At 38.3% G+C, this 27,993-nt stretch overlaps 1 protein-coding gene across 8 annotated transcripts in view; it reads right to left on the bottom strand.

Annotated features, from left to right (window-relative positions):
• The window catches only part of GTF2I (general transcription factor IIi), a 99,693-nt gene that overhangs the window by 9,156 nt on the left and 62,544 nt on the right, over nt 1-27,993 (bottom strand). For all 8 annotated transcript variants that reach the window (XM_012742183.3, XM_012742185.3, XM_020281409.2 and 5 more), the window contains 12 exons: nt 25,745-25,928; nt 21,227-21,285; nt 20,395-20,466; nt 17,990-18,173; nt 16,895-16,953; nt 12,541-12,612; nt 11,432-11,615; nt 10,401-10,459; nt 9,941-10,015; nt 1,603-1,704; nt 925-990; nt 560-743 (listed from right to left, as the gene is read on the bottom strand). In XM_012742183.3, the coding sequence (XP_012597637.1) occupies nt 560-743; nt 925-990; nt 1,603-1,704; nt 9,941-10,015; nt 10,401-10,459; nt 11,432-11,615; nt 12,541-12,612; nt 16,895-16,953; nt 17,990-18,173; nt 20,395-20,466; nt 21,227-21,285; nt 25,745-25,928 (1,300 nt within the window). The remainder of the gene's footprint in view (nt 1-559; nt 744-924; nt 991-1,602; nt 1,705-9,940; nt 10,016-10,400; nt 10,460-11,431; nt 11,616-12,540; nt 12,613-16,894; nt 16,954-17,989; nt 18,174-20,394; nt 20,467-21,226; nt 21,286-25,744; nt 25,929-27,993) is intronic.

Here is a 27,993-nt window from a genome sequence, read left to right as displayed (position 1 = left end):
TACAGACCTGGCCGAAAGCACAAGAGGTGGCATTATGCTCAGCAAGGCCAGCTCTGATTATTTGACAGATATCTGGGCGACTCAAAAGTGAGCCTCACACCAAGTGAATAAAACCTAAAATTCATTTCAATTAATTTAAATAATTATTGAGTATCAGTATGTAATCTTAAATTTCAATTATTATCTATTTTGATGGTTGGCCCAATTCACAGATGTTCAAGCAAATATAGGGGAAATTTAAAATATCTTTAAATTGAAGAAATAAAAGGTATAGAGAAAACTGAATGACTGCTTAGATTCCAGCAGCATCCACCAGTAATAACACAACTGTGGGTAGTTTAGCAGTAGGAAGTTAACTCCCTGGTATGCTAGGCCTCCCTTCCCTTCTTTTAACTGATTAGGGAAAATTTAAAACATATGCAAAAGTACAGCTTAGAGAAGAGCTTTTTTTGACTCTAGCGCTAATTTAGCCCTGCTATAAATGAGAGCCACATCCCCATCTGCCAGTGTCAAGCAGTACCAATTCATGGCCCATTCTGTTTCATTTTAATTTACTTACTTTTTAATGATGAACTTAATTTTGGCTTTGTTTCGGAGGATCTTCTCCAGCCTTGGAATGCCGAAAGTAGACGGTCTCCGGAACGGCACGCCCTCAGGTAAGCCTTCCACGTAGAAGTCTTCCGGGAAAGACTCGAATAATGCAAACGGCACCTTCACCGCTTGTTTAAGGCCAAGAGCTTCACCTGCAAAACAGCCACACACACAGGACAGAACATGGGAGCCATGATGTAATTCAAGCCTGAAAAAGCCAAACACTTCCAATGATAATAATATTTAAATGTTAAAGATTTCACTCTGCTCCCTTTCTTCTACTTATAAAAAACCACCTCATATTTTAATAATAATGTTTCAAAATAAACTTACCGCATTTTTCATTGAAAAGATTTTCAACTTTCTGTTTTAGGTCTGTGATTTTGGCATTCCAGGCCTCTGCATAAAAACACAACATAGATCAACTGTAATACTTTCCAATATACATTCACAAGGGCAGGAATTTTTCTTCTTATTTTTTATTGTGCATCTTTAAGAAGCACAAAGTAAAAAAATGCCTAAGCTTTTTACCAATGTTATGTCTTAGCAACTACTCCAGTCCTGCTATATTACTAAACTGTTTTATTATATTAATATATTATTATGTTGGTTACAAATAAATGACACATGCTGAAATAAATAAAACACAAAACCCCTGAAAATCACCCCCTCAAAATTATAGTGTCTACTACATGGCAGCTATGGTTCTAAGTATCTTCAAAGACTTAATATTTATAATCCTTATAATAAATAACACTATGACGCACAAGTAATGTTATCACCATTCTGCACGTAAGAAAGTGAGGCACAGCCTGCCCAGCCACAGAGTTATAAAGTAGTAAGTAGCTTCAGATTTGAACCCAGACAATCTGGTTCTACAGTCTGTGCTTTTAATCTTTGAGATATATACTGACTAACCAAATAAAAAAACAATTCACCTGGTAAAATAAAGCACTATTAATTTCTTTTATTTAAAATGATAACATAAAGAAAAATAAAATGCATAATTACCAAAGGAAAATTCTCTCCCTCGAGGCTTGAAGGGAACATTAGAACCATTAGTCTGGGTAGGAGTTCGAACAGCTGAAGTTTGAGGATTGTTGTTATTAGGGCCTGAAAGAGAATTTAAAAAAAAAAAATCATAATCAACACATATTTAATTACACTTAAGTACTACTTATGGTTTCTCCAGGACACACTCTAAATCCAACCTGTGCTGGACAACAAACCTAAGTTCAAATGAACATGCGCAATCCTGCTGGTTCCACAGACCTCCACCTGGCTTCCCATTTCCAGTCCTACAGTCTGGCATTTCCACCCAAAAGGCGGCTTTCTGGCTGATCTGAGATACTGCAAACTCAATGCTTCATCATGCCCTTTTGGAACCATCTAACTTTTGGTTACTTCTGTTTGCTTACATAGTTTTCCTTTAATGCTTCAACATAAGCACAACTTTATGTATCATCATCCCCACTATTAGGCTTTCCTTTGGATTTTCCAGTGGCTCTGACTTACCCTTTTATTGAATTCTTAACACAACTTAGAAATAATGTTACAGTTTATCAGTTGTTTTCTATGAAATGAAAATAAGTATTAATTCAGTTATGTATATAAACCTCAGAACTTGATGTTTCTTCTGTAGGAACATCTAATGCTTATAAACAGTAAGCATTTTAATCTAAAATAAGCTATTCTTCAAAGTATGAACAAAAGAGCCAAGATAATGTAAAACTAAAGAGAAGTTTCATCTGAATTCTTTGGAGTATAACCAACATTCTTAAGATACATCCTGAAACTTCCAACTTCCCAATTTGCAGAAATGTTAGTGTAGGCTCTAGGCTTTCACCTCAATCACCTTTGGAGTGAGTACCTACTTCCAATGCCTGTGTTCACATAAATGAGTTTTGCTTCATTACCATTTTCTGCAGAAATACTATTACTAGCTAACAGCACATACTGGCCACTGTGCCAAGCACGCTATGTGTAGTGACTGGTTGATTCTTCACAGGCAGTGCTACTGCCACATTCACTGTAACCACGGAGGAGCTAGGCGACAGGGCTGTGTGATTTGGCGTTAATTATGCTATGTGGTGGAGCTGGGATGCCGACCTTCAGAGTCTGGCTCCTCAGTACTCTCTAAAACACTTGTGGACAAGAATTTCATGAATCATTTCATAAATCTGATCAAGTGATAGCAAACACACAGCACACCATTCCCTAAAAAACGTCAAGCTTCAACATTCTAGTCTTTAAATTAAAAACTCCTAAATAACAACTACAGACAGCAAGGGTCCCTGGACCAGCTGGCTCTCACAGCCTGCTTTACCTGGCAGGTGTATCCACACAGATCAATCAGTACATTCCACAACCACAGTTTTAGAAAAGGCCACTAAGGTTACCCAACTAACATCCTTGCTTAAGCTCCCAGCTCACAAAGCAAACTTTCAATCACAAGCGGGCAAGAACAGAAGAAACATGGTCAGATAACACAACCGAGTTCATGGAAAAATCTTATTCTTACACTAGATTAATAAACTGGCACTCTGGTTTATAATTAAATAAGGAAACACTATACATACATTAGGATGGCTAAATTAAAAAGAATACCAATACTGAGTACTATGAGGATGTGAGGCCATTGGGATCCTCACGTTCCAGGTAGGAGTGTAAAGTATAAGCACTTTGGAAAACTGTTAGGCAGATTTTTTTAAGTCAAAGCCCAGCAATCGTACTCCTAGGTATACACCAAAGAGAAGGAAAGCATAGGCCGCGCTTTGCGCACGAGGGTTCACGACATGTTTACTAAGACTGAAAATACAAACGTCCACTAACAAGTAAATGTGGAAGCAAAATGTGGTGAATCCACACAAGGAAAGAACACTCGGCAATAAAAAGGAAATATTGAAATACATAACAATAAGGATACACCTAGAAACATTATGTTGAACAAAAAAGAAGCCAACTAAAAAAGAGTGCATACACCATTACTCCATTTATATGAAATTCTAGAATAAGCCACAGAAAATTAGGGAAACAAAAACCAGAAAGAGGCTTGCCCACGGCCTGGGGAGGACAGGACCGGCTGGTGAGGAACGTGGGAGCTTCCTGAATGTCAGAGAGGTTCTATATGTTGACTCGAGTGGTGGTGCAGGGTGCAAACATTTTTTAAAACTCAAGCTTAACAGTTAAAGTGGGTGCATTCTGCTGTGTAAAAAGTATTCTTAAAAATATTTTTAAAGTAATGTAAAATTCCATTTATAAACATGATGCATAATTTGAAAGAGAATTATTAATAAGGGACAAGGTATGTCCCTCCTATCACTAACTTCTGGACAAAAATGTCCTAGAATTGGACAAAGCCCTTGTCTACTTATAACACCTCAAAATACTAACAACTATGTTATGGTATTTTAACGACTATAAACTAAATTCAGAGTCCATTTATAGACTGGTTAGACAATGCATAGCTAACATAAAGCTATGTTATGTTACAGGACAAAGTCTTCCGTTTGCGGCACAGGTTTGGCAATACAAAGCTCTTCACTGCTAATGCGAAGGCAAGTCTAAACCATTCTTCCTTCATTCACCTGTCGCTGACCTAAATCCTTTTCTTTTTAATCAAAAAACAAAACTACAGAGGAAAAGTACAAGTACACAGAATGGGGATTTAACCTGAGGATGGCATTTTCTCCAATTTGGAAACACATTGTCTTGTGTGATAAATGGGTTCACTGCCCAACCCGAAGGCCACTCCCTACCTTGTCTCCCTTGCTTACTCCGCTATAAAGCAAGAAAAGCTAAATATTTGCATTTCCATACAAAATTGTTCTAGGTAACATATTTATTTGTATTTAATAATTCACACCTCAAAAAGCTAAACAGAATTTTAAGGTATGATCCCACAAAATGTCATACATAAACGTTCATATTCGTATTATTCATAACAGTGAACATGTGGAAACCCAAATGTCCATGAAGTGGTGCATGAATAAACAAAATGTGGCCTATTCATATTATGGAAAGCTATTTATTAATACAAAGAAATGGACATCCATCATTGATCAAGACATCAATAGATGGCTATTATTAAAATAAAGAAACAAAACACAGAAAATAACAAGTATTGGCAAGCTTGTGGGGAAACCAGAACCCTTATGCAATGCTGTTGAAAATGGCATGGTGGCTTCTCAAAAAATTAAGTACAGAATTATCAAATGATCCAGCAATTCCATTTCTAGGTACAAACTCAAAAGAATTGAAAGTGGGAGTTACAGCAGATTTTTGTGCACCTGAGCTCATGACGGCATTATCCACAATAGTCAAAAGGTAGTTGCTGTGGACTGGGAGGAGGAGGAGAATGAATGGGTCATCAGTGTTTCATGGGGACAGAGTTTCAGTGGGGGAAGATGAAAAAGTTCTGGAGATGGACAGTGGTGATGGCTGCACAAGAATGTGAATGTACTTAATGCCACAGAACTGTACAAAAACTTCGCATAAAATGGTAAATTTTATGTTATCTATATTTAGCCAAAAAAATTTTTTTTGGAGTCTGGTTCTGTTGCCTGAGCTAGAGGGCTGTGGTGTCAGCCTAGCTCACTGCCTCAGCCTCCCAAGTAGCTGGGACTACAGGCGTGCGCCACCATGCCCGGCTAATATTTTGTTTCTACTTTTAGTTTCCCAGCTAATTTTTTCTGTTTTTTAGTAGAGACGGGGTCTTGTTCTTGCTCAGGCTGGTCTCCAACTCCTGGCCTCAAGCGATCCTCCTGCCTCAGCCTCCCAGAGTGCTAGGATTACAGGCATGAATCACCGCACCGAGCCTAGCCACAATTTTTTAAAACGTTGGGGAGGGAATAATGGAGTATGAGGTACAGGCTACAACAACATAGATGAATCTTGAAAATACATGCTAAAGGAAGTACACCAGACACGAGGGACCACATATTGTACAAATCCACTTATCTCACAAAGGCTATGCCACATGTCGTACAATTCTACTTATACAAAATATCCCAACTAGCCAGAAATTTATGGTCACCAGTGGCTGGGTGATGGGGGAAGGTGGGGAGTAACTATTAATGTGTATAAGTTTCTTTATGGATGATGAAAATGTTCTGGAATTAGCGGTGATGACTATATAACATTATTAATATTCTAACCACTAAGGAATTATGTATTTTAAAATGATAATTGTATGTGAATGACACCTGAATTTGTTAAAAAAAAAAAAGCGTTAAATACTATGTATGCTTATTCCCATTTTATAGATATGCAAACTGAAGAACAGAGAGTTTAAGTAATTTTCCTAAGTGGTAGAGCCTGGATTTGAATCCAATTACTCTGGCCTCAGAACCTGTACTGAAACGTATTACTTTAAATTCGTCTTTTTTTTAAAGCAAGAACTTTAAGCAAAATCAGCTAGGAGGGCCGGGCGCGGTGGCTCACGCCTGTAATCCTAGCTCTCTGGGAGGCCGAGCCGGGCGGATCGTTTGAGTTCAGGAGTTCGAAACCAACCTGAGCAAGAGCGAGACCCCGTCTCTACTATAAATAGAAAAATTAATTGGCCAACTAATATATATAGAAAAAATTAGCTGGGCATGGTGGCGCATGCCTGTAGTCCCAGCTACTCGGGAGGCTGAGGCAAGAGGATTGCTTGAGCCCAGGAGTTTGAGGTTGCTGTGAGCTAGGCTGATGCCACGGCACTCACTGTAGCCTGGGCAACAAAGCGAGACTCTGTCTCAAAAAAAAAAAAAAAAAAATCAGCTAGGAGATTCTAGCAAGGCATATTGCTTTTCCTGACAAAGGGTACAGGCAGGGTTGATGCTGCACTTCCTCTACCTTGAATGGGGACATGATATTGAGGGCTCCATCAGTCGCCATGCAGCCATAAAGGAAAGATCAAGGGAATCAAAGAAGCCAGTCTTACCATTGTTTTGTTGCTGCTGAGGACAGGGTCTTGCTCTGTCACCTAGGCAGGAGTGCAGTGGTACAATCATAGCTTACTGTACCCTCCAACTCCTGGACTCAAATGATCCTCCCACCTCAGTTTCCCAAGTAGCTAGGACTACAGGCACATTGCCACCATGCCCAGTTAATTTTTTTTAAAATTTTTTTTTGTAGAGATGGGATGTCTTTATATTGCCCAGGCTGGTCTCAAACTTCTGGCCTCAAGTGATCCTCCCCCCTCAACCTCCCAAAGCACTGGGATCACAGATGTGAGCTACCATGCCTGGCTTAAGCTCTCCTCTTCAGAGGTTCATACCATTGTCTTACACTACCCTTACTGCTTTAGCAGATATATCACCATATGATAAAATACCTTCTTTGCTGCCTCTTAACCTAAGCATGTGTTATTTAGCTTCATGACTGCTTGTCTTCTCACTGTCCCCCCCTTTCCTTCTGAACTTGTTTGCTGCCTTCATTATGCCCTTTAATCTTGCCATGCTTGTGAAGTTTGGGGGCCGATACTCCTTCAATTGTGTCCCTCACCAATTTATCCAGTGAAGACGGCATGGAGCAATTGCTTCCAGGGTACCACTATGATGACCCTAGAACCAGGTAGGTCCCAGGACTTCTTCTAACCTTAGAAGTCCTAGAGATACCAAGTACAGATGGAGCAAGACATGAAATCATTCCCTCTAGAACATGAGGCCGGGTGCAGTGGCTCACACCTGTAATCCTAGCACTCTGGGAGGCCGAGGAGGGAGGATTGCTCAAGGTCAGGAGTTCCAAATCAGCCTGAGCAAGAGCGAGACCCCATCTCTACTAAAAATAGAAAGAAATTAGCGGGACAACTAAAAATATATAGAAAAAATTAGCCAGGCATGGCAGCGCATGGCTCTAATCCCAGCTACTTGGGAGGCTGAGGCAGGAGGATGGCTTGAGCTCAAGAGTTTGAGGTTGCTGTGAGCTACACTGACGCCATGGCACTCTAGCCCAGGCAACAGAGTGAGACTCTGTCTCAAGGAAAAAAAGAACATGAGATTACTTGTCACCACCACTTGGACTTCACTGATCAGCACTTTTGCTCATGTTTATTTCCTCTATCAGGAAGGGACCTCCTGTGACTCTGCCTGGCTAAATTCTACTCTCCCAGCAATGTCTAATTTAAATGCAGTCTTCTCAATGCAGCTCCTATCGCCTCAGAAGTAACCCTCCCTTTTTTATGTAGTGTTACTGTTCACATTGTTCAAATCTCTACAGATTCAGGTCCAGGTTGGTCTGGTTATGCAGTTGTCTTTTTGCTAAAAAAAGAAACGCCACATGTACTTTACAAGTAGCTCCTTCAGGAAAGGATGGCAGCTTGTGCATAAATAAAGGATTGAATGTATTTTTAATTCTTGGCATTTCTGAACAGAAATAATTCATGTGTAGATGGTGTCCGTAAGTTGATGAAGGATGCCTGTTGCTTTCGTGTGAGGAAACAGGTTCTTTTTTTTTTTAGACAGAGTCTCGCTTTGTTGTCCAGGCTAGAGTGAATGCCATGGCGTCAGCCTAGCTCACAGCAACCTCAAACTCCTGGGCTCAAGCAATCCTCCTGCCTCAGCCTCCCGAGTAGCTGGGACTACAGGCATGCGCCACCATGCCCGGCTAATTTTTTTTTTTCTATATATATCAGTTGGCCAATTAATTTCTTTCTATTTATAGTAGAGACGGGGTCTCGCTCTTGCTCAGGCTGGTTTTGAACTCCTGACCTTGAGCAATCCGCCTGCCTCGGCCTCCCAAGAGCTAGGATTACAGGCGTGAGCCACCGCGCCCGGCCAGGTTCTTTTTTTTGGAGACAGAGTCTCACTCTGTTGCCTGGGCTAGCGTGCCTGGCATCAGCTTAGCTCACAGCAACCTCCAATTCCTGGGCTCAAGCAATCCTTCTGCCTCAGCCTTCCGAGTAGCTAGGACTACAGGCATGCGCCACCATGCCCAGCTAGTTTTTTCTATATATTTTTAGTTGGCCAATTAAGTTCTTTCTGTTTATAGTAGAGACAGGGTTTCGCTCTTGCTCAGGCTGGTTTCGAACTCCTGACCTTGAGCGATCCTCCTGCCTCAGTCTCCCAGAGTGCTAGGATTACAGTCGTCACCCCCGCCAGGAAACAGGTTCTTTACACAAGATAACTAAATGAGGACTATTGCTCCATTCAACAGCAGCCCTGCTAACGCTTATGACCAAATTTGAAACCTAAGACATAAAGAAATCTTCTAATGCAGTTATTTCCCTCTGTACTTAAAAAGAGACAAGAAAAATATCCATACTCAACAGCTGGTTGAGGACTGTCTACGGTATTACACGAAGTATTTCAATAGCGTGAACCTGAAAGTTGAAAGTCCTGCAGACCCAATGGGAGTGGAGAGAAGAAGTTAACTTGAGCATGTAGTAGAACTACTTTAACCCAAGAGACTGCTATTTAAACCACCCCTTAACTTTCTTCCTGAAAGAAGCAGGAAAAATGAAGGGGGGGGGGAAAGATGAGAAAAAAATTCCACATTACTCTGCACCCTTACTTTAGTATTAATTAGGAAAGAAAAGCATTTTAGGGATTTTCTTGATCAATTTATGATATGATCTATGAAAGGACGGCCTTCCTTGCTAGCGAAATAACAGAAAAATTATTAACTCATAGTTTTTCAGTAAGGGCTAAAATCCATCATAGGAGCTTTCTCCCTCCTTTGAAGACAGGCGTTCTGCCAGTTCCATTTTCACAACATCTGAAAAGAGCCTAATAGACAGAAAGGAAATGTACATCTTTCTCTTTACATTCTCTTTACATTCCAAACTGCGTTTTTAGAATTTGCTTTTCACAGCCCAGAAGAGTTGTAGTAGGGACAGTGGGGGTGCAGTGTGAGCTCCAGGCCTCAGTTCCTGTCCCAGGGGCAGAATCAATGAGGAGACCACAATCATCAGTGATAAGCCTATCTCCAAAGGGAAGGCAGCCAGAGAGAAGATGCGATGCAGCAGTGCTCTATTAATTTGGCTACAGCCATACATCATCTTTGCCCCCTTTTCAACTCCTAAATCAAAAGCCTGAATACCTGGTTCTCTCTGCCGACATTTTCTCCCTCTTTTTCACTTCCCTGTTGGCTCTTTTTCCATCAGACAAAGTAAAATAGACTTTCCTTCTTTCTATCCTAATCCTTGTCTCCAGAAATCATTCTCAAAACCTGCCTGCACCCTAACAAATCATGTTATCTGTTTCAGGTAGAGGTTTTCAAACTTTCTATTAGAAACATTCAGAAATTTAGCTTTATCACAGGTAGCTATTCATATGTAAAACTAGTTTGTTGTGTTTTCTTTTTGTAAAAGCACATTTACATAAAAAGACACTAGTGAACTGAAGAATCAACAGGTGGTGGCCCCTACCTTCCACAGTGACCTCAATTTCAGGAACCTTTGAATTACTCCCAGGGCTGCGTGGTCTTTTAGGGGACTGCAATGCTGTGGAAAAAGCACACAATTACTTTTGTATATTGTAAAAAACATAAATACAGAAGAGGATGCTTTATAAAAACAGAGTATTAAAATTCATACAGTTTGGCTCTTTTCAAAGAAACCTGAAGAATTAAACTGGTAGTGTAATCCTCCACATGGTTTCAACAAAGCTGTGGAAACATGAATGAAGGAGGATTGCAAACAAAAAATTCTCAATGAAATGTTTAAAAGAAAAAAAGAGGTCCATTAAATAATTAATACCTTAAAAAGCAAAGACACAAACTGAAAGATCCACAAAGACATTGGCCAATGATTCAACATGACTTAAGTAACGTTGATAGAGATGTTTTAATGCGCTGAAATATACTAAAGAGTTTATATAATCTCTTACCTTTAGTGTTTATTTTACTAGCCATTCCAGGAGGCAAGTAGGAAACAACTAGTTCAGGTCTAGAAAGAAAACCAAGAAATATTATAGTTGCCAGGACAACGGGGTCTTCACAGCTAGTAAAAACAGTCACGACCAGTGTTTTTTACAAAGGCATTTACAGAATCATCCTGTAATGCAACAAGAATTCCTTTCATTATGGACAAAAAACACCCTGACTTTTCCTTCCCATGACTATCTGATCAGTGACTATCTGATAAAAAGAGTAAATTATTTTTTTTTCCAAGAAAATGAAGATTAACACTAGTTTACTTCAACCACTGAAAATCTGCAGAAATGTATGTAAGAAACTCAATCACTGGTATTTAGCTGCTCACAAGACTGACCAAGAATAACAGAGCAGATAAAAATAACTATTTTAAACCTCAAGAATTTAGGAATAGCCAGGCGCGGTGGCTCACGCCTGTAATCCTAGCTCTCTGGGAGGCTGAGGCAGGCGGATTGCTCAAGGTCAGGAGTTCGAAACCAGCCTGAGCGAGACCCTGTCTCTACTATAAATAGAAAGAAATTAATTGGCCAACTAATATATATATAGAAAAAATTAGCCGGGCATGGTGGCGCATGCCTGTAGTCCTAGCTACTTGGGAGGCTGAGGCAGAAGGATTGCTTGAGCCCAGGAGTTTGAGGTTGCTGTGAGCTAGGCTGACGCCATGGCACTCACTCTAGCCTGGGCAACAAAGCAAGACTCTGCCTCAAAAAAAAAAAAAGAAAGAATTTAGGAATACTAAGAGACACAGTAGTGTCTCTAAACACGCCTGGGAGGCAGTTGTTACTTTTCTCCTTGTACTGATGAAGGACAGAACACAGTATCTGCAGAGAGAATAGACAATTCCAGGAAGGTAGCTCAGAACTAGGCTTTTCCATCAACGACTTCAAAACCATACCTGTTACTTCTAGCTGGAAAAAAAACCTAACAGATAAATAATTTTATTTCTTTAATTCCAGAAATGACTACAATGGGAAACAGAACTTACTTTTTAACAACAAACTTGATTTTATTACTCCCACGGACAATCCTTTCAAGTCGTGGAATTCCAAACCAGGTAGGGCTTCTAAAGGGAATTCCTTCGGGCAAGCCTTCTACATAAAGGAACTCCGGATTTGATTCAAACACAGGATATGGTACTTTTACTGCCTCGGTCAGTCCAAGAGCTTGAGCTGAAAGTGTAAGAGATTGTAACTTATGAAAGATACAATTTTACACCGACTACTTTCATTTGTGTTTGCATTCTCACACATGTTATGTACAAGTTCCCTATCATCTAGCAATATCCATCCATGTATATTGAAGGCGTTTTGCTTAGTATATTGGGCAAATCTGAAGAACAAGCCTTAAAAAATAAGTACTTTTAAGAAGAGGAACATTCTAACACTTTAAATCAAAAGGAGAGTTATGTTATTAGTCAGAACGATCTCTGTGCTCTGGGCAGAACTGAACTAAGGCCATTTCACGCAGCAATGGCGCCTACCCAGCCTTTGTTATCGTCTAGATGCAAGCTGGCTATTTACAGACAGGAGCTGTGTGTGCTGCGTCGAAGCAGAACTCATTAAGTTAGAGTGATCAGAGGCAGAGTAATCAAGATTCCTGATCTGGGACACAAAACGTCAACACCAGGTATTACAATAACGGACAGGAACGCCCCGGGAATACTGCTATCACTCCCCACTCCTTACTTCCTTTTCCATGACAGATACACCCAATCAACTGAAACACTCTTTCTTGCTGAGCCTCCTCAGAATCCTTCTCAAGACAGCGCTCCAGGAAACCGCTGTCAACAAATCTAAGTTGAAACAAATGGTGAAACCTATTTGCCACACTGGTGTCAGCCAGACAGAAGCACAGACAATGGAACTAGATTCACCCGACTCCTCCCTTCCTCTCCCATTGTGACATACAAGAAAACTAAATCCATGAGAAATACAGCAATTTGCTTGGTTTAAGTAGTGAGTTTAGTAGTAGAAACAGACTAAAACCCATGTTCTGGGACCTTCCTTCTTTAGGTCCTGAACTTGTATAATTCATTCAGACATGGCCCTTCATTCATGGTTTTAAAATAAGACCTACCCACTGCATTTTACTTACCAAATTTCAAATTAAAAATCTCTTCCACTTGCTTCCGTAGCTTGGTAATTCTGACATTCCAATCTTCTTTGACTGGAAATCAAAAATAAATCTAATTAATGATGTTACTTATTGGTAATGACACAAATTAGACTGGATTTTGGGACCAGGATGTAGACACTCATCTTTCGAGTGATTCTCTTAATTCGATTGTACTTAAAAACAAAAACTTTGGGTCTTAAGGGAAAAAATAGTTTTCTGTACTTGTCAAATACCAAAAGAACTGCAGGGAGACAGAATTGAAATTTAACCACTTTGGTACGGCGCTCACCGGCTGCGAAACCTTGCCCACAGCCGGCACTCACAGTCTGCATGATAGTTTGTGCTGTGCATTAACAACGAATCCGTTTTGCTCTTGTGTGATGAGGAAAGCTTTAAAGCACTGAAAGCTTGTTTTACTTTACAGTACAGCAGCTTTACTTATAATGTAAATCAGAATAGGTAACATATACATATATGTTTTCATTACGCTATTTTTAAATGTTCACAATTTTATTTTGATAAATGAAAAATTAGAAAAGTCAATTCAAAATTATAGTTTTATTTCATTCATATCATAAAGAAATAAGGCAAGTTTTTGAATATTACGATAAATTTTATTCTTTGGTATGATAAATTTCGAAGCATGGGGCTACACACAGGCCAACATTACATGGTTTACAATAGTATCTAGTACTACGCCTTTTATTATTTTTTGAGCATACAATACATCTTCTTAATGGATTTTTCCTTTTGGTTTTATCACTATTATAAGGTGCTGGAAAATGTCTTTCTCTAAAACGCATGAGATCCAAGTTTTCACGCGACCACGTATTTATTACAGAATTTTCCTTTTTCCTCTTTAATTCTTCTGCTTCCGAATCCGACGATAGAATTAATCCCCTCCTTCTTTTTGAAGTAACGTTTTTACGTTTAAAAACGTTGCTGCCTTCACGTGACGTGTCAGAATCCATTATGGGCCTCAGAATTATAAAAACTAAGACGTAACATAAAAAATAAAAACAGAAAAATCTTGGAAATAGGTAAATTATATTATTACTTACACGAATCAAAAGCGTACTATAATAACTCCTAAGGACTTGTTAAAAGGTCACAGATTTGTAGTAACTTATTAGCTGAATGTACACACTGCAACTGCAGAGATAAACGCTGTAAAAGTAAAAGCTTTTGGCTGTCGACTAAAGTCAACGCTTGGCTGTGCGCATTCATCTGTGGCTGTCAACTATAGTCGACGCTCGTACCGAAGTGGTTAAGTTCACAGTATAAATAAGGAAAAATTTGTTTATATGAAAGATCACTCAAAATTTGTAGTTCTCACACATTCCTCCTTGGAAGTATACCAGGAAACTGAGACACCATAGCTGGGAGACCACCTAGGAAAGGCCTAAGGGCTCCCAAGACCACATTCAGCAAGTGCAATTTCACTTTTATTTGCTTTCTATACAGGCAGTCCTTGTTTTTATTTAACACATGTGTGCCTACAAATCCACATAAAGCAAGACTTCACCAATCAAAGCAAGTTTCCCCATTAGAAATAAACGGTAAAGGAATCTGGGAGATGTCTCTCAACCTTACACACATTCACAACCTGGTTTATTTTTCTACCTGTTATTTAAGACAACCATTACATTTTAAATGTAACAAAAATAAAGAAAAATCGACAAGCTACTATAAAAGACTTGTAGAATGTCACTTACTTGGCCAGGTGTTCGGGGCTTACTGGAGGAGCTACGGATGCAGAGGATGGAGGTGGACTTGGGGACAATGGAGGACGATCAGAATTAATGGATAATGACAAGAGGAAAAGAGAGAAAGAGAAAATGGTAGAGGCAGTGGAAGAATCGCTTAAGTGAGGAAGTCATCTATGTTTGCTGACAAAGGCAGTGGAAAAGGCTGGAGAAGTTCTGAAAACACTGCTAAAGGCTGGCGGCTTCAAAAAATCTTCTTTTAACATTTCCTTTACCTTAAAAGAAAACCTAGCATCTCAAGGGTTTAGTATGACTTGCTTTTTCCTTCTAGACTTCACAGTAATTCAACCATTCAGACAGAGATAACTCTGGTATGAACCAAATTTGAGTGACTACTAACAAAGTCATCTAGCCTCTCCTTCTGTAAGGTCAAGCGATTCTGTTAACTTGCTGCTCTCGGCCTCCTCTTCTGCCCACCTCCCATCTCCAGCATTTACTACACCAATGTGCAAAATGCCCTTCACATCGCACCTCCCCACTGTTCCTCTTCAAAGCCCCATGACCTGCCACGCTACACAATCTTCCCACATGTGACACCTATCTTTCACCAAACTTAGGACAAAGTACACCCAAGCAGAAATTCTTGACTTGAATTATCCCATCAAAAGATTCATGCCTGGTCCATCGGCAGGCCAAGTAAGGTTTTGTTGTAATGAAGAAACTACAACCATTAACTCTTTCCAAAGTCTTTTATGAATGGTAGAAAGTCAAGTGTTGTTAATGATCAGGAAAATGAAGATTCTCCTTTTTTTTTTTTTTTTTTGAGGACTAAAGCAGACAAAAAGAGATTCTCCTTCTCATGATAGGCCTTTAAACTCTACCTGAAGACAGCAGATCAAGTACTGCTTGATTGCTCATCTATAGTGCCTGCATATTCTTTAAATAGCACATGTTTAGCATTCTCGGGGTTTGCGGTCACTATTACAATTATCCTTAATAAAAAGACTGATTGCATTCATCGCAACCTTGCATTTGAGGTTTGTCTTAAGAAATGAAGACTTCTACAGGCATTCATGATGTTCAGACTAATCCATTCTAAAGATCTACCTTCAAGAATATTCTTCTTTCTCCATTAATTCCCTTAGCAAACAATGTCACTTCCAATCTTCAATGCATCACCAATACTTATCAAAAGCATGCCAGGGGTGTGTCTCTGAGTTAAGCACTGATTTATCTTTTCCACTGCAGTACTCCCGACAGAAGATAACTCTGTTTCTGTCACCATATACACAGAATCAATTGGGCATACTGACTGACCTTCAATAACTGTCCCCAGGTACACTGGGAGCTGAAAGAGCAGTATTTTAGGACACACTCATAAACCCAACTTGCACACTAGCTCATTGCACAAATGTGGGAACAACTAGTACACACCCTAGATTCATACTCGATTCCAAACACTTGTTTCCTGGCAACATCAAACCTCACACTGCCGGGTTCTTGGCAACAAGTCCCTAGGGTGGTAGACAATCTACAAATCATGGTCACTTATTCTGACATTATGCAATGGTGAACAAAAAGATGGGAAAGAAAGAAAGGCACACAGAGCTCAAATTAAAAAGAAAACAAAAACCCAAAACCTTTCATTCAAGTAACACTTCTTTTTCTATAAGACTAAGATACCAGGGTTATACATCAGTGTATAATTGCACTATTTGTCATTTTAACCACTTCAGTACGAGTGTCCACTATAGTCGATAGCCACAGATGAACGCGCACAGCGACTTTAGCCAACAGCCATGATATGAAGGCGCACAGCCGAGCATCAATTTTAGCCGACAGCCGTGATATGACTCTTCTAATTTTTCATTTATCAAAATAAAATTGTGAACATTTAAAAATAACGTAATGAAAAGACATATATATATTACCTATTCTGATTTACATTACAAGTAAAGCTGCCTGTAAAGTAAAACAAGCTTTCAGTGCTTTAAAGCTTTCCTCATCACACAAGAGCAAAATGGATTCATCATCAATGCATAGCACAAACTATCGTGTGGACTATGAGTGCCGGCTGTGGGCAAGGTTTCGTGGCCAGTGAGCACCGTACCAAAGTGGTTAAGAACAGGGTGCATTCTAATAAAGATTAAGGTCTACATGTGTATTGTCCAACACGGTAGCTACTGGCCCTTAGCAGCTAAAATGTGGCTAGGGGGAACTGAGCTGTGCTGTGAGCACAAAACACACACCAGATTGTCAAATAAAGAATATACCGGTATAAAATAAAGAATGTAAAATACTTCATTGTGTATTTATGTATAATGATTACAGGTTGAAACACACAAATATGGCTACTACAAAATATAAAATTATCCATGTGGCTTGCGTCTTGTGGCATACATTATATTCCTATTTAACAGTATGGGTCTAAATTCAAAGCTTGAGTTATCCCAAACTGTTCATATTGACAAACAAAGGAGTGCCTGTATGGAGCTTCCACAAAAGATTTTTGGGGGGAAGGAAGGGAGGAAGAAGGAGGTCCATGACTTTAAAAGATTAAAATTAAAAAAAAAAAGCTTAAAAATCATAGATCTAAGCTTTTAAAAAGGATTTCACAACTGTTTTACCTGGTGTGTTCGTTCTTGGCTGAGTAACTTCAGTTGTACTGTGAGTCAGAAGTTCTGGTCTGTAGAAACACAGTTGACATTAGCAATAGAGGATTTAGGAACAATTTAAAGGACTCTCCCGCACAGCTGTGTATTGCTAAATATTCCAAAATACGGTCCATTCTGCCAGCATTTGCAGTGAAAAAAAATCATTTTGGTGGCTCTAGTTTATTTTTAAAATAGCAATTTTTAACTATTTGTTCGGACCACCTAGATGTCTTCAAAAGTATTTTACACTTAAATGTGCAAAAACTTCACTTTTCACCCCCCCAAACCAACTCAGAAATCTTAGACGAATTATCCCAAGACAGCTAGAAATAGCTAGTTAGTTGTATCACCTTAAATATTTCCTCTCCTTTTTAACTCTTCAGTCCCAACAAATATACACAAACACACCATCTTCAATCAGCAGTAAGCAAGACTGCATCCTTTCAACATTACTTCCGTGAATATTAAAGATATACATTTTCTATTCCTATTCCCTGCACCCAAATTACCTACTCTGATACCATTCAAAAATGGAGCCAGAATAATCTTTCAAAAATGCAAATCCAAATTATTTTAAGAGGAATCTGCTTTGAAAACTTTTAATGACTGCCACTTCTCTGGCAGGATCTAAGGCCTTTCTCCACTTGGCCACTTGAGTCTGTCTGTCCTGACTTTGAGTGCTACCCCACTCACATGGCATCACTCACTCCACACAGAATGAATTAGTTATGTGAACATGCAAGCATATTTGACACCCCCACTTACGTTATTTTATTTGAAACACCTTTCCTCTATTCTGAATGCACAACAGACCCATCTAATGTGCTACCATCATCACTTTCTCGCCTGAAAATGCTTAATAAAATTTAATGTGTTTACCTTTGTATTAAGCCTCCCAAGGACAGGGTTCCTGTTAGACCCAATTTTGTATATCTGATGCTTACACTATGTAATGCCTTAACTTTAAATACAGAGAGGAAGTCCTAATTTGAAGAGAACAAAAGACGCATCTTCATCACATTAATCTTTTCTTAGAGAATACACTGTTACTGCAGATTATAATCTTACCTTTTAATAACAAATTTAATTCGATTGCCCACTTGAATGATTTTCTCCAGCCTTGGGATTCCATACCATGAGGGACTTCTAAAAGGAATGTTTTCTGGTAGTCCTTCCACATACAGATCATTAGGATGTGCCTCAAATTTTTGGTATGGTACAGCCTTGGCTTCAGTGCTCCCCAAAGCTTCAGCTGAACAAAATCAAAGCAATTCAGGAAACTTAAGTTTGTGCTAAAATCATATTTTAGTACAATCCAAAGTAAGGTGCATGTCAATTTTTTAAAAATGGAAATACTTTGGAAACATATTTACTAACCATTGAAATAGACGTTAATACAGCAAAGGCAAGTATAAATGATCCATAATCAATAGCTAGATTTTGGTGGATTGAAGGGTCCCAGTCCTACCTAAGATAATCTTAATAGCGCTAAGATCTTTAAATAATTACAGACAATAAACACAACCTAAATACTAATTTTTCAAGTATCTGAAACAGACTTTTGCTACTGTTTGATGACCATAAATAACCCTCTTTCAGGCTGGGAGTGGTGGCTCACGCCTGTAATCCTAGCACTCTGGGAGGCCGAGGCGGGCGGATTGCTCGAGGTCAGGAGTTCGAAACCAGCCTAAGCAAGAGCGAGACTCCGTCTCTACTATAAAATTAGAAAGAAATTAATTGGCCAACTAATATATATATAGAAAAAATTAGCCGGGCATGGTGGCGCATGCCTGTAGTCCCAGCTACTCGGGAGGCTGAGGCAGGAGGATCGCTTGAGCCCAGGAGTTTGAGGTTGCTGTGAGCTAGCTGACACCATGGCACTGGCTCTAGCCTGGGACACAAGGCTCTGTCACAAAAAAAATAAATAAATAAAAAATAACCCTCTTTCATTGGCTGCTGCACACTGAGGAATTTCAGGCTGTCCTTTCATCTGCACTGCAACCTCAAGATCAACGTTCTTTCTTTATCACTTACTTCTAAGGCTACCATTTTAAAAGGAAACAACTTTACACAAAGAATTCAGGGAATGGGAAATAAAAATAATAACCAGAGGCTGGTATACATTAAATGAGGCATGACAACCAGAGTTAATGCATGAATTTTGTTTGCATACAAATTCACAGCAAAATTTTTCAGATAAATGAGGAAACTCGATTGAGAAATGCATACGAGCTGATACCAAAAAAAACCTGTTAATTTTGTCAGGTGTGAAAATGACAGTGATTGTGTAAGAAAATGCTGATGCTGCTCAGTGATGCACTTTGGCAGGCTGAGGTGGGAGGATTGCTTTAGGCCAGGAGTTCTAGACCAACCTGAGCAACATAACAAGACCCTGTCTCTACAAAAAAAAGCAAAAACAAAAAAATTAGCCAGGCACGGTGGCTTGAACCTGTAGTCCCAGCTACTCAGGAAGCTGAGGCAGGAGGATTGCTTGAGCCCAGGGGTTTGAGGGTGCAGTGAGCTATGACAATGACACTGCACTCTAGCCCGAGTGAGACTGAGCCCTTGTCTCAAAACAAACAAACAAATAAACACTGACCAGGACATGTGAAGAGACAGAGTAATACAAACGTCTGTATGAAAAGGAACTTCCAGGGCCAGGAACTAAGAGTCACCAGGCACAGACAATATATTATTGTTAAGATGCAGGACAGAATGTGTTATCTGTGGAGAAAGCACAGTAAGGAAACAAAGAGGGCTGGGGACTAGCTCTAGACTAGTGTTCCCACGTGTGAAGGGTGCACAAGGCGGGCTGGCAGCCAGAGACTGAAAATGAGATAGGAATGAGACAGGAAGAAGCCAACAGTCAAACAATTCTTGAAAACTTCCATAAAAAGTTTAAAAGGGGGGGGGAGGGGAGGAGGTGTAGGAGGAGGAGGAAGAGGACAACATAGAATTCTACTGAGAAGCAGGATAAAAATCAAGGGAAAGAGTGACTTTGGGTGACAAAAGATATTGTTGTGATAAACCAAACCTGAGAATTTTAAGTGTTTATGAAGTGTGGAAGAAGTAAAAGAGATAGCAAGGGCAAGGTCGCAACTTCAGATAATTCCCAGCGGCCTGCTTCTGAAGCGCTCCTTCATTCCGGAATGGCACGCTAGCATAGTTTAAGGCCCAAAGAGAAAAAAAGACTCCAAAATTGCGAAATGCCCTCAACTGCATACTGTATAAAACCCTAAACTGTACAGAGAATTACTCAGTAAAGGGTACATGGGGGTTTCACTACCCTCGTCTCTACCATCTTGCAGAGGATTACGAGTTTTTATAATAAGCACATATTAAAAAAACAAGAAAATTGGAGGTAAGTCATATTCATTGTATTTATAATACTTTCCTAAACTAAAATAAAAATTTTAAAGACATTATTCAGTAATATACTTTAGTTGAGGAGTAAAAAAAAAAATCAGACTTACCAAATTTTTTGCAGAAAAGTTGATCTACCATCTTTCTTAATTTAGTGATTCTGGCATACCACTCTTCCTTTACTATAAGAATAACAAATACACAAATATTCTCAATTCTATGGCTTTAATGACTTAGGTTATTAAATATTACAATTATAAAATAGGCAGTATTGTTTCTAAGATTGCAGAATGTATTTATTACTAAAACAATGCTAACACTGAACAAAAAGAGTAACAACCAAACAAAATTCATTAAACTTAGGAAACAGCAAAAGTCAGTCTACGCAGCAATAGTTAGCAGGTGAGTTTTGCTATGATGAACTTAGGGATATGACAGTGCTGGCAATCCTTCCATTGTATCTCTTCTAAAAATCCTGATCCCAATCCCATTTTGTTATGTCCCCATCCCACTCCACTCCAGAGCAAAAGTAGGCAATAAAATAAATTATGTTTGTATGTATAATATATAATATAGATTTGATGAATAATTATTTAATTGACTAATATAGAATAACTATGCTATATTCAATATGCTATTTAATACCTTAGGCCAGATAACAAATGTTGCATCTCAAAAGCAGAAAAAACATGGTTCTTTTATAGTTCTATTTACCCAGAAATGTGATATTTACATTTATTTACAATAGGTTCATAAAAAAATGAGTTTATATTTCTATAGTATTAAAAATTTGACAATGTAAATTTTCCTGTAATGCCATATAATTAACAGTTAAAGCATATTCTTTCATATGGAAGGAAACATAAAGAGGAAATTCATGTTCCCTTAAGAGGTAAATAATTATTGTAACAATGTTCTAATTTGACACAAGACTAGAAGTACCTCCAGAAGCTGGTTTATCAAGCTGTAAATCTTCACGTGTTGAATTCAGAAGTTCGTGTCTGAAAGATAAAAATAAGTACTAAATAATATTCACTCAGCAATATTAAGCAAAGTAATAACCACTAGGTCACGTTTAATATTTAGTCACGAAAGCCAGTTTTGAAAAGACAATTTTGGCTGGGGGTGCTGGCTCTTGGCTCACTCCTAGTATAATCCTAGCATTGTGGAAGGCAGAGGCGGGAAGACTGCTTGAGCTCAGGAATTTGAGACCAGCTTGCGTATCTACTATAAATAGGAAGAAATTAGCCAAACAACTAAAAATAGAAAAAAATTAGCCGGGCGTGGTGGTACATGCCTATAGTCCCAACTACTTGGGAGGCTGAGGCAGGAGGATCGCTTGAGCCCAGGAATTTGAGGTTGCTGTGAGCTAGGCTGACGCCACGGCACTCTAGCCCAGGCAACACAGTGAGATTCTCTCTAAAAAAAAAAAAAAAAAAAAAAAAAAAATCACCTTGAACAAGAGGGAGACCTTGACTTACTAAAAATAGAAAAATTTAGGAGGGCATGGTGGTGAATGCCTATAGTCCCAGCTACTTGGTTGAGCCCAGGAGTTTCAGGTTGCTGTAAGCTAGGCTGATGCCATGGCACTCTAGCCTGGGGACAGAGCAAGATTCTGTCTCAAAAAAAAAAAAAAAAAAGACTAACTACATGGACCTTTAGGGAGTGGCTAAAAAATCCATTCTTGCTAAATGTAAAAGATGGATTCCCATAAGTGAGTATACTAAAAATACTTGAAACAGGATATGGCAAGCATAAACAACCTTGTGATAAGCTCAAATCCAAATATTTGGATGTTACTTAAACATCCAAAAATACACCAAAGTTGTATGTGCTCTTAAGATTAGTAAACATGAACAAAACCTATAAAATAATTTATATGGTTTCCTTAAATATTTTGTTTTTAAAAAATATATTTCATATTTCCAAATGAGGTCACACACACACAAAAAAATATATTTCAAAACTTCTAATGAATTAAAAAATAAGCACTTTAATAAAACAGTACAGAAGAGTTCTTAAAACAATGTATCAATGTGTTGGGGGTAGAGGGATGCTTATTTATGGTTTTTAGCAAGTGGCAAGCTTTCAGAAGAAGTCCATTTTGTATACTATTCAATTTCCTGGGAGACCACTAAGACTTTAAACTACAATGTGTCTAAAAAAATATATCTATAAAACAACTTGCTCTGTGTAGGGCAGCTTACCCATCATCTTGAGGGTTCTTTTTTATCTTTAAAATCTTAAAAGATCCTGTCATTCTTTTATTTAACACTGATACAAACGCAAGTTTGCTTGGTTGTAACAGTTATCAAGGTGTTTTTTTTTATTATTTCTTTTATTTTTCTTGTTTGTTTTTTGAGACAGAGTCTCGCTTTGTTGCCCAGACTAGAGTGAGTGCTGTGGCGTCAGCCTAGCTCACAGCAACCTCAAACTCCTGGACTCAAGCGATCTTCCTGCCTCAGCCTCCCGAGTAGCTGGGACTACAGGCATGTGACACCATGCCTGACTAATTTTTTTCTATATATATTAGTTGGCCAATTAATTTCTTTCTATTTATAGTAGAGACAGGGTCTTACTCTTGCTCAGGCTGGTTTCGAACTCCTGACCTCGAGCAATCCGCCCGCCTCAGCCTCCCAGAGTGCTAGGGTTACAGGTGTGAGCCACCGAGTGGGGCCAAGGTGGTTGTTAATTTCCCCATTTTCTCCATCTCAATAGTACCAGACCATCACCACAGTAATGAAGGTGAACACTATGCCAATGAATGGAACGACTATTATTCTACTACTGTTATTCAGTTCACTGTTTACAATTCAAGGATATGTCAGTAAACTTTTAAAAATTCTGTTATAATATGCACATGACTCAAAAAAGACTCACTCCTTAAAGAGGGGCTTAAAAATGAAAGTCATGTATTTCTGAATCCACCCGCGCTCCCTGGGGGGCAAGTTCTGCTCATTCTAAACCCAGCATGCTGGTGCCTTTCCCTCACCTGGGTCTGGGACATATTCTTAACCAGAGAGGTGTGGCCACATTCTAAGGTTTTCTTGCTTTGAGACTCTCCTTCCTAGCTGTGTCTAGCTGTGAGGCCTGGAGCTTTTGCATCCAGTGCGCCACTAGTTTAAGGAAACTGTTACATAAACACATGGACGAAGAGTCTAGAAGAGACACAGAGCCTTAGTACACAGTTCCCACTATCCTGTCTCTGACCTTCTTGCTATCTGAGCTACGTGTCCTACTGTAATAGACCAATTTGAATAAGAGTTTTGTTACCTACTGCTGGAGACATTCCAAGTGCTACCTACCCTCTTCCATGTCACATTTGGCTACACATTTGACTACAGAATATGCGAATCAAATAATTTTTCTTTAGAACTTGGACAGAATTGCTTAATGGAGTTGCAGCATCCATTACTCCTCTACGAGAGTTTATTATCAGGATGATTTTCATCCTTTTTGAATGATCTGGAACCTAATGATTCATAATTCTCTCTAGAACCTAGTGATTATTTCCTTTTATCATTAGAGTACTAAAACTTCATGAAGTGTGACTAGTATATATCTTCCCTGTCTGGTCATTCATCCTTTTTGGCATTGTTCAATGAGAAGACCTGAATCTTTTTTTAGGCTTAGAAAATAATTGTCATTCATTTTTAATACTTTCCTTCTCTTTTCTCTTTAAGGAAACTCTCCTGGTGGCTCATGCCTGTAATTCTAGCACTCTGGGAGGCCAAGGCAGCCGGATCGTTTGAGCTCAGGAGTCCAAGACCAGCCTGAGCAAGAGCAAGACCCCGTCTCTACTAAAAAAATAGAAAGAAATTAGCTGGACAACTAAAAATATACATATATAAGATTAGCGAGGCATGGTGGTGCATGCCTATAGTCCCAGCTACTCGGGAGGCTGAGGCAGAAGGATTCCTTGAGCCCAGGAATTTGAGGTTACTATGAGCTAGGCTGACACCAAAGCAGTCTAGCACGGGCAACAGAATGAGACTCTGTCTCAGGGAAAAAAAACAAAACAAAACAAAGGAAACTCTCCTATTAGTCAGATGTCACCAGATGAGGACTAAATATCTTTTCTCATGTCCCACATGTTCTATCTTCATTACAATCTACCAAACTCACAATCTTCTAAGTTCTAACATTTAAAATTTTAGTTTAGCAATTATGTTTTCTATTTTCCTAGATAACTATTCTCTGGTTGTTTCCTTTTACAAGAATATCTAATACTTGTTTTATGGCTATAATCAGTTTGCTTATATCTGCGTTTGCTGAAATCTGTTAACAAATGCCCTTCTAATTTTTTAAACCTTTTACTGTTATTTGATACAATCTTAGGAAAAATATGACAATGAGTGACATGGCTATCATTTTGACATGGAAGTCCAATTCTAACGGCTGCACTTACTTTTTAAAAAGCAAAATAAAAAGAACTCCTTGACACACTTTTAAAGTCGATGCTGGCCAGGCGCGGTGGCTCACGCCCGTAATCCTACCACTTTGGGAGGCCGAGGCGGGTGGATTGCTCGAGGTCAGGAGTTCAAAACCAGCCTGAGCAAGAGCGAGACCCCATCTCTACTATAAATAGAAAGAAATTAATTGGCCAACTAATATATATAGAAAAAATTAGCCAGGCATGGTGGCACATGCCTGTAGTCCCAGCTACTCGGGAGGCTGGGGCAGGAGGATCGCTTGAGCCCAGGAGTTTGAGGTTGCTGTGAGCTCGGCTGACGCCACAGCACTCACTCTAGCCTGGGCAACAAAGCAAGACTCTGTCTTCAAAAATAAATAAATAAATAAAAAGAAATAAAGAAATTAATTGGCCAGCTAATATATACAGAAAAAAAAAATTAGCCGGGCATGGTGGTGCATGCCTGTAGTTCCAGCTACTTGGGAGGCTGAGGCAGGAGGATTGCTTGAGCCCAGGAGTTTGAGGTTGCTGTGAGCTGGGCTGACACCAGGGCACTCACTCTAGTCTGGGCAACAAAGCGAGACTCAGTCTCAATCAATCAATCAATCAATAAATAAATAAATAAATAAATAAAAAATAAAGTCAATGCTAAGAAATTTACACCACATTCGTTAGTTTTCCTTTCCATTCTTATTTCATTTATTTTTAATTGCACAATCATATATTCACACATATGCTTTAAAAATTTCAGACCTAAAAACAAAATATAGATATAACCTTCTTTAGCAACGTTAGCAGAAAATTATAAAGAAAATGACAGCTACAAGCCAATCATGTATGGGAAGTATTCATGTTCCAAAAGCCAACTCTGGCATGACTGACGTAATCTTGGACCCAGACGGACTAAAAAGTAAAAAATAAAAATACATATAACTCCAATACATATAGCCTTAGTGGTTAATGAATATTTTTTAAGAGTAAAAAAGATTCACTAATCAGAACAAAGACGAAAGCCCAACAGGAATTCAATAAGAGTACAAGAGTCTTACTTCTTAATCACAAAACGAATCCTTTCCTTTGCAAGTAATATTCTCTCAAGGCGAGGAATTCCATATGTAGATGGCCTTCTAAAAGGAATTCCTTCAGGAAGTCCTTCTACATAAAGATCTTCAACATGAGACTGGAAAAGAGGGTATGGGATCGTCACCGGACCTTTGGCTTTTATAGCTTGAGCTTTAAGGATAAAAAGAGAAAAGGATATCGTTTAAGCACTGTTTGGAAAAGAATAATTGAGTATGTATTGCTCTTTAATTTTCATTATTTGATTTTTACTTCTGTTATTGTAATTGAATCAGAAGAAAATAGTATACAAGAACTAAAAAGAATACCAAAGTTGCCAGTAATCTGTTTACCAAAGTCTGCAGTGAAATGAATATACCATTACTTTAAGGCAATATAGGTATAGCCAGACTTTCTAGTGAAATATGAACCATACCATGAATCCAGAAAAATATACCAGTTAACATTAGTTAACTCATATATTATACTGAAAAGAAATGATTAAAAAAACATAAACATTAGTGTAAGCATTATTGGACTTACAAAGTAATTTATTTTAAATAACAGAAGCAGAAGATTTTTCTGAACTGTAAAATTTCTGTTAACATTTATTTGCCCAAAAGTAAATATTAAATTTATTTGTTGTAAATTTAATACTTGTTGTATTATTGTAATATACTTGTAATACTTGTATTATTTTAAATGCAACAACTGTAAAAAGTATAAAGCATGGGGAGTATGAATAGCAAAATATAATTGAGCAATCTCCCATAAGAACAGCTGCAATTTTTTTTTTTTTGCTGGTATCATGAAAGTCTATTTGCTAAACATTAATACTTGTACTAAAGTTTCAAGTGTACCATATTACCATTAATGTTAGATTTAACGTCCTTTACTGATACACTAAATCTGAATGGCATGTTTACATATCACAATGAAAATACCTCCCCTAAGGCAATTACTATTAATATTACTTTGAAATTATAAAATATGAAGGTTGTTCTTATAATTTCACAATGATTAGTAAACATTATTTATTTTCTTACATGCAAAATAATCTGGTAAATCGTCACAACATAAGTCTAAAAACAAACTTTGCTTCACTTTATGAAAGGCACTGAAACTTACAAAACTATTGTAACAGAAAATTATTTTTATTCAGAATACTACTAAATTAAGAAGATAATAAAAAAATAAACAGCAGGCATTTTTATGTATTTATGTGCCAGGTACTATGTGAAGCACTTTACTATTTTAACAAATCTTCAGGATAGAGCTTCAGGTCTCATGACCACAAAAGAGGATACCAAAACTCAGACAGGAAAAGAAGCATGGCCAGGCACCCTGTCCCCATAGTCTGTGATCTAATCACCATGTGACAGTGCTTCAATATGCTTTTCTGTGCTTTGAAATGAACCAATTTTTAAAAAAGCAAAAAGGGCAAACTATTTTGAAGTGGGAAAAACACTAAGAGAACCTTGAAGAAATAACTAAAAACACTATGGAAAAGTTATTTAATTCATTAGTATATTTACTCTAATTCTAGATTTTCATTGAAGGTAGGTTATTATTCATGATGAAGTAAGAAACATTCATTTCAAGTTTGTTAAAGTAAATATTATCAGTATGATTTATAATGTTGAAAACTTCACTTAAAGAAGTTCAGTTAAAATTCTGTGTATCATACAATTTTACAGCTTGCTAGTTAAGTACAAAATAAAGAGCCACCCACATAAAAAACCAGCAAAACAGATGATGTTTTTCAATGACTGCTGCTATTTTTAGGTGAGCACTTGCCATATACCATCAGGCTTTAACAACCAAGTACTTATTTGTTTCATTATATAAAGGTGACTATAGGGTGGACTAGAATAGTACAAGGGCAAAGAATCTGAGGTCTACCTTAAACTCAGTTATGCATCAAGATAAAAGTAGCGTCAATGAGGGTATCTCAGTGAATATTGGATTTAACAAAGCAGATTAAGAGAAATGATTACTTAAGAAAATAATCTTCAATTAAATCCCCAAGATCCAGGACTTTGTAGTACTGTGTTTCCCCGAAAATAAGACAGGACCTTATATTTATTTTTCCTCAAGAAGACACCACAGAGCTCATTTTCAGGGGGTATGTTATTTTTTTTAAGTTCAGTACAACAATCTACATTTATTCAAATATAGTTAAGTCGTCTTCTTCTGGAACATCATCATAACTTTCCAAACCCCAAATTCCATCCTGAAT

The sequence above is a fragment of the Microcebus murinus genome, chromosome 19 (genome assembly GCF_040939455.1).
Source record: "Microcebus murinus isolate Inina chromosome 19, M.murinus_Inina_mat1.0, whole genome shotgun sequence".
Lineage (NCBI taxonomy): Eukaryota > Metazoa > Chordata > Mammalia > Primates > Cheirogaleidae > Microcebus > Microcebus murinus.
Note: the sequence above shows the minus strand (reverse complement) of the source record. Positions and strands in the feature narration are given on the sequence as shown.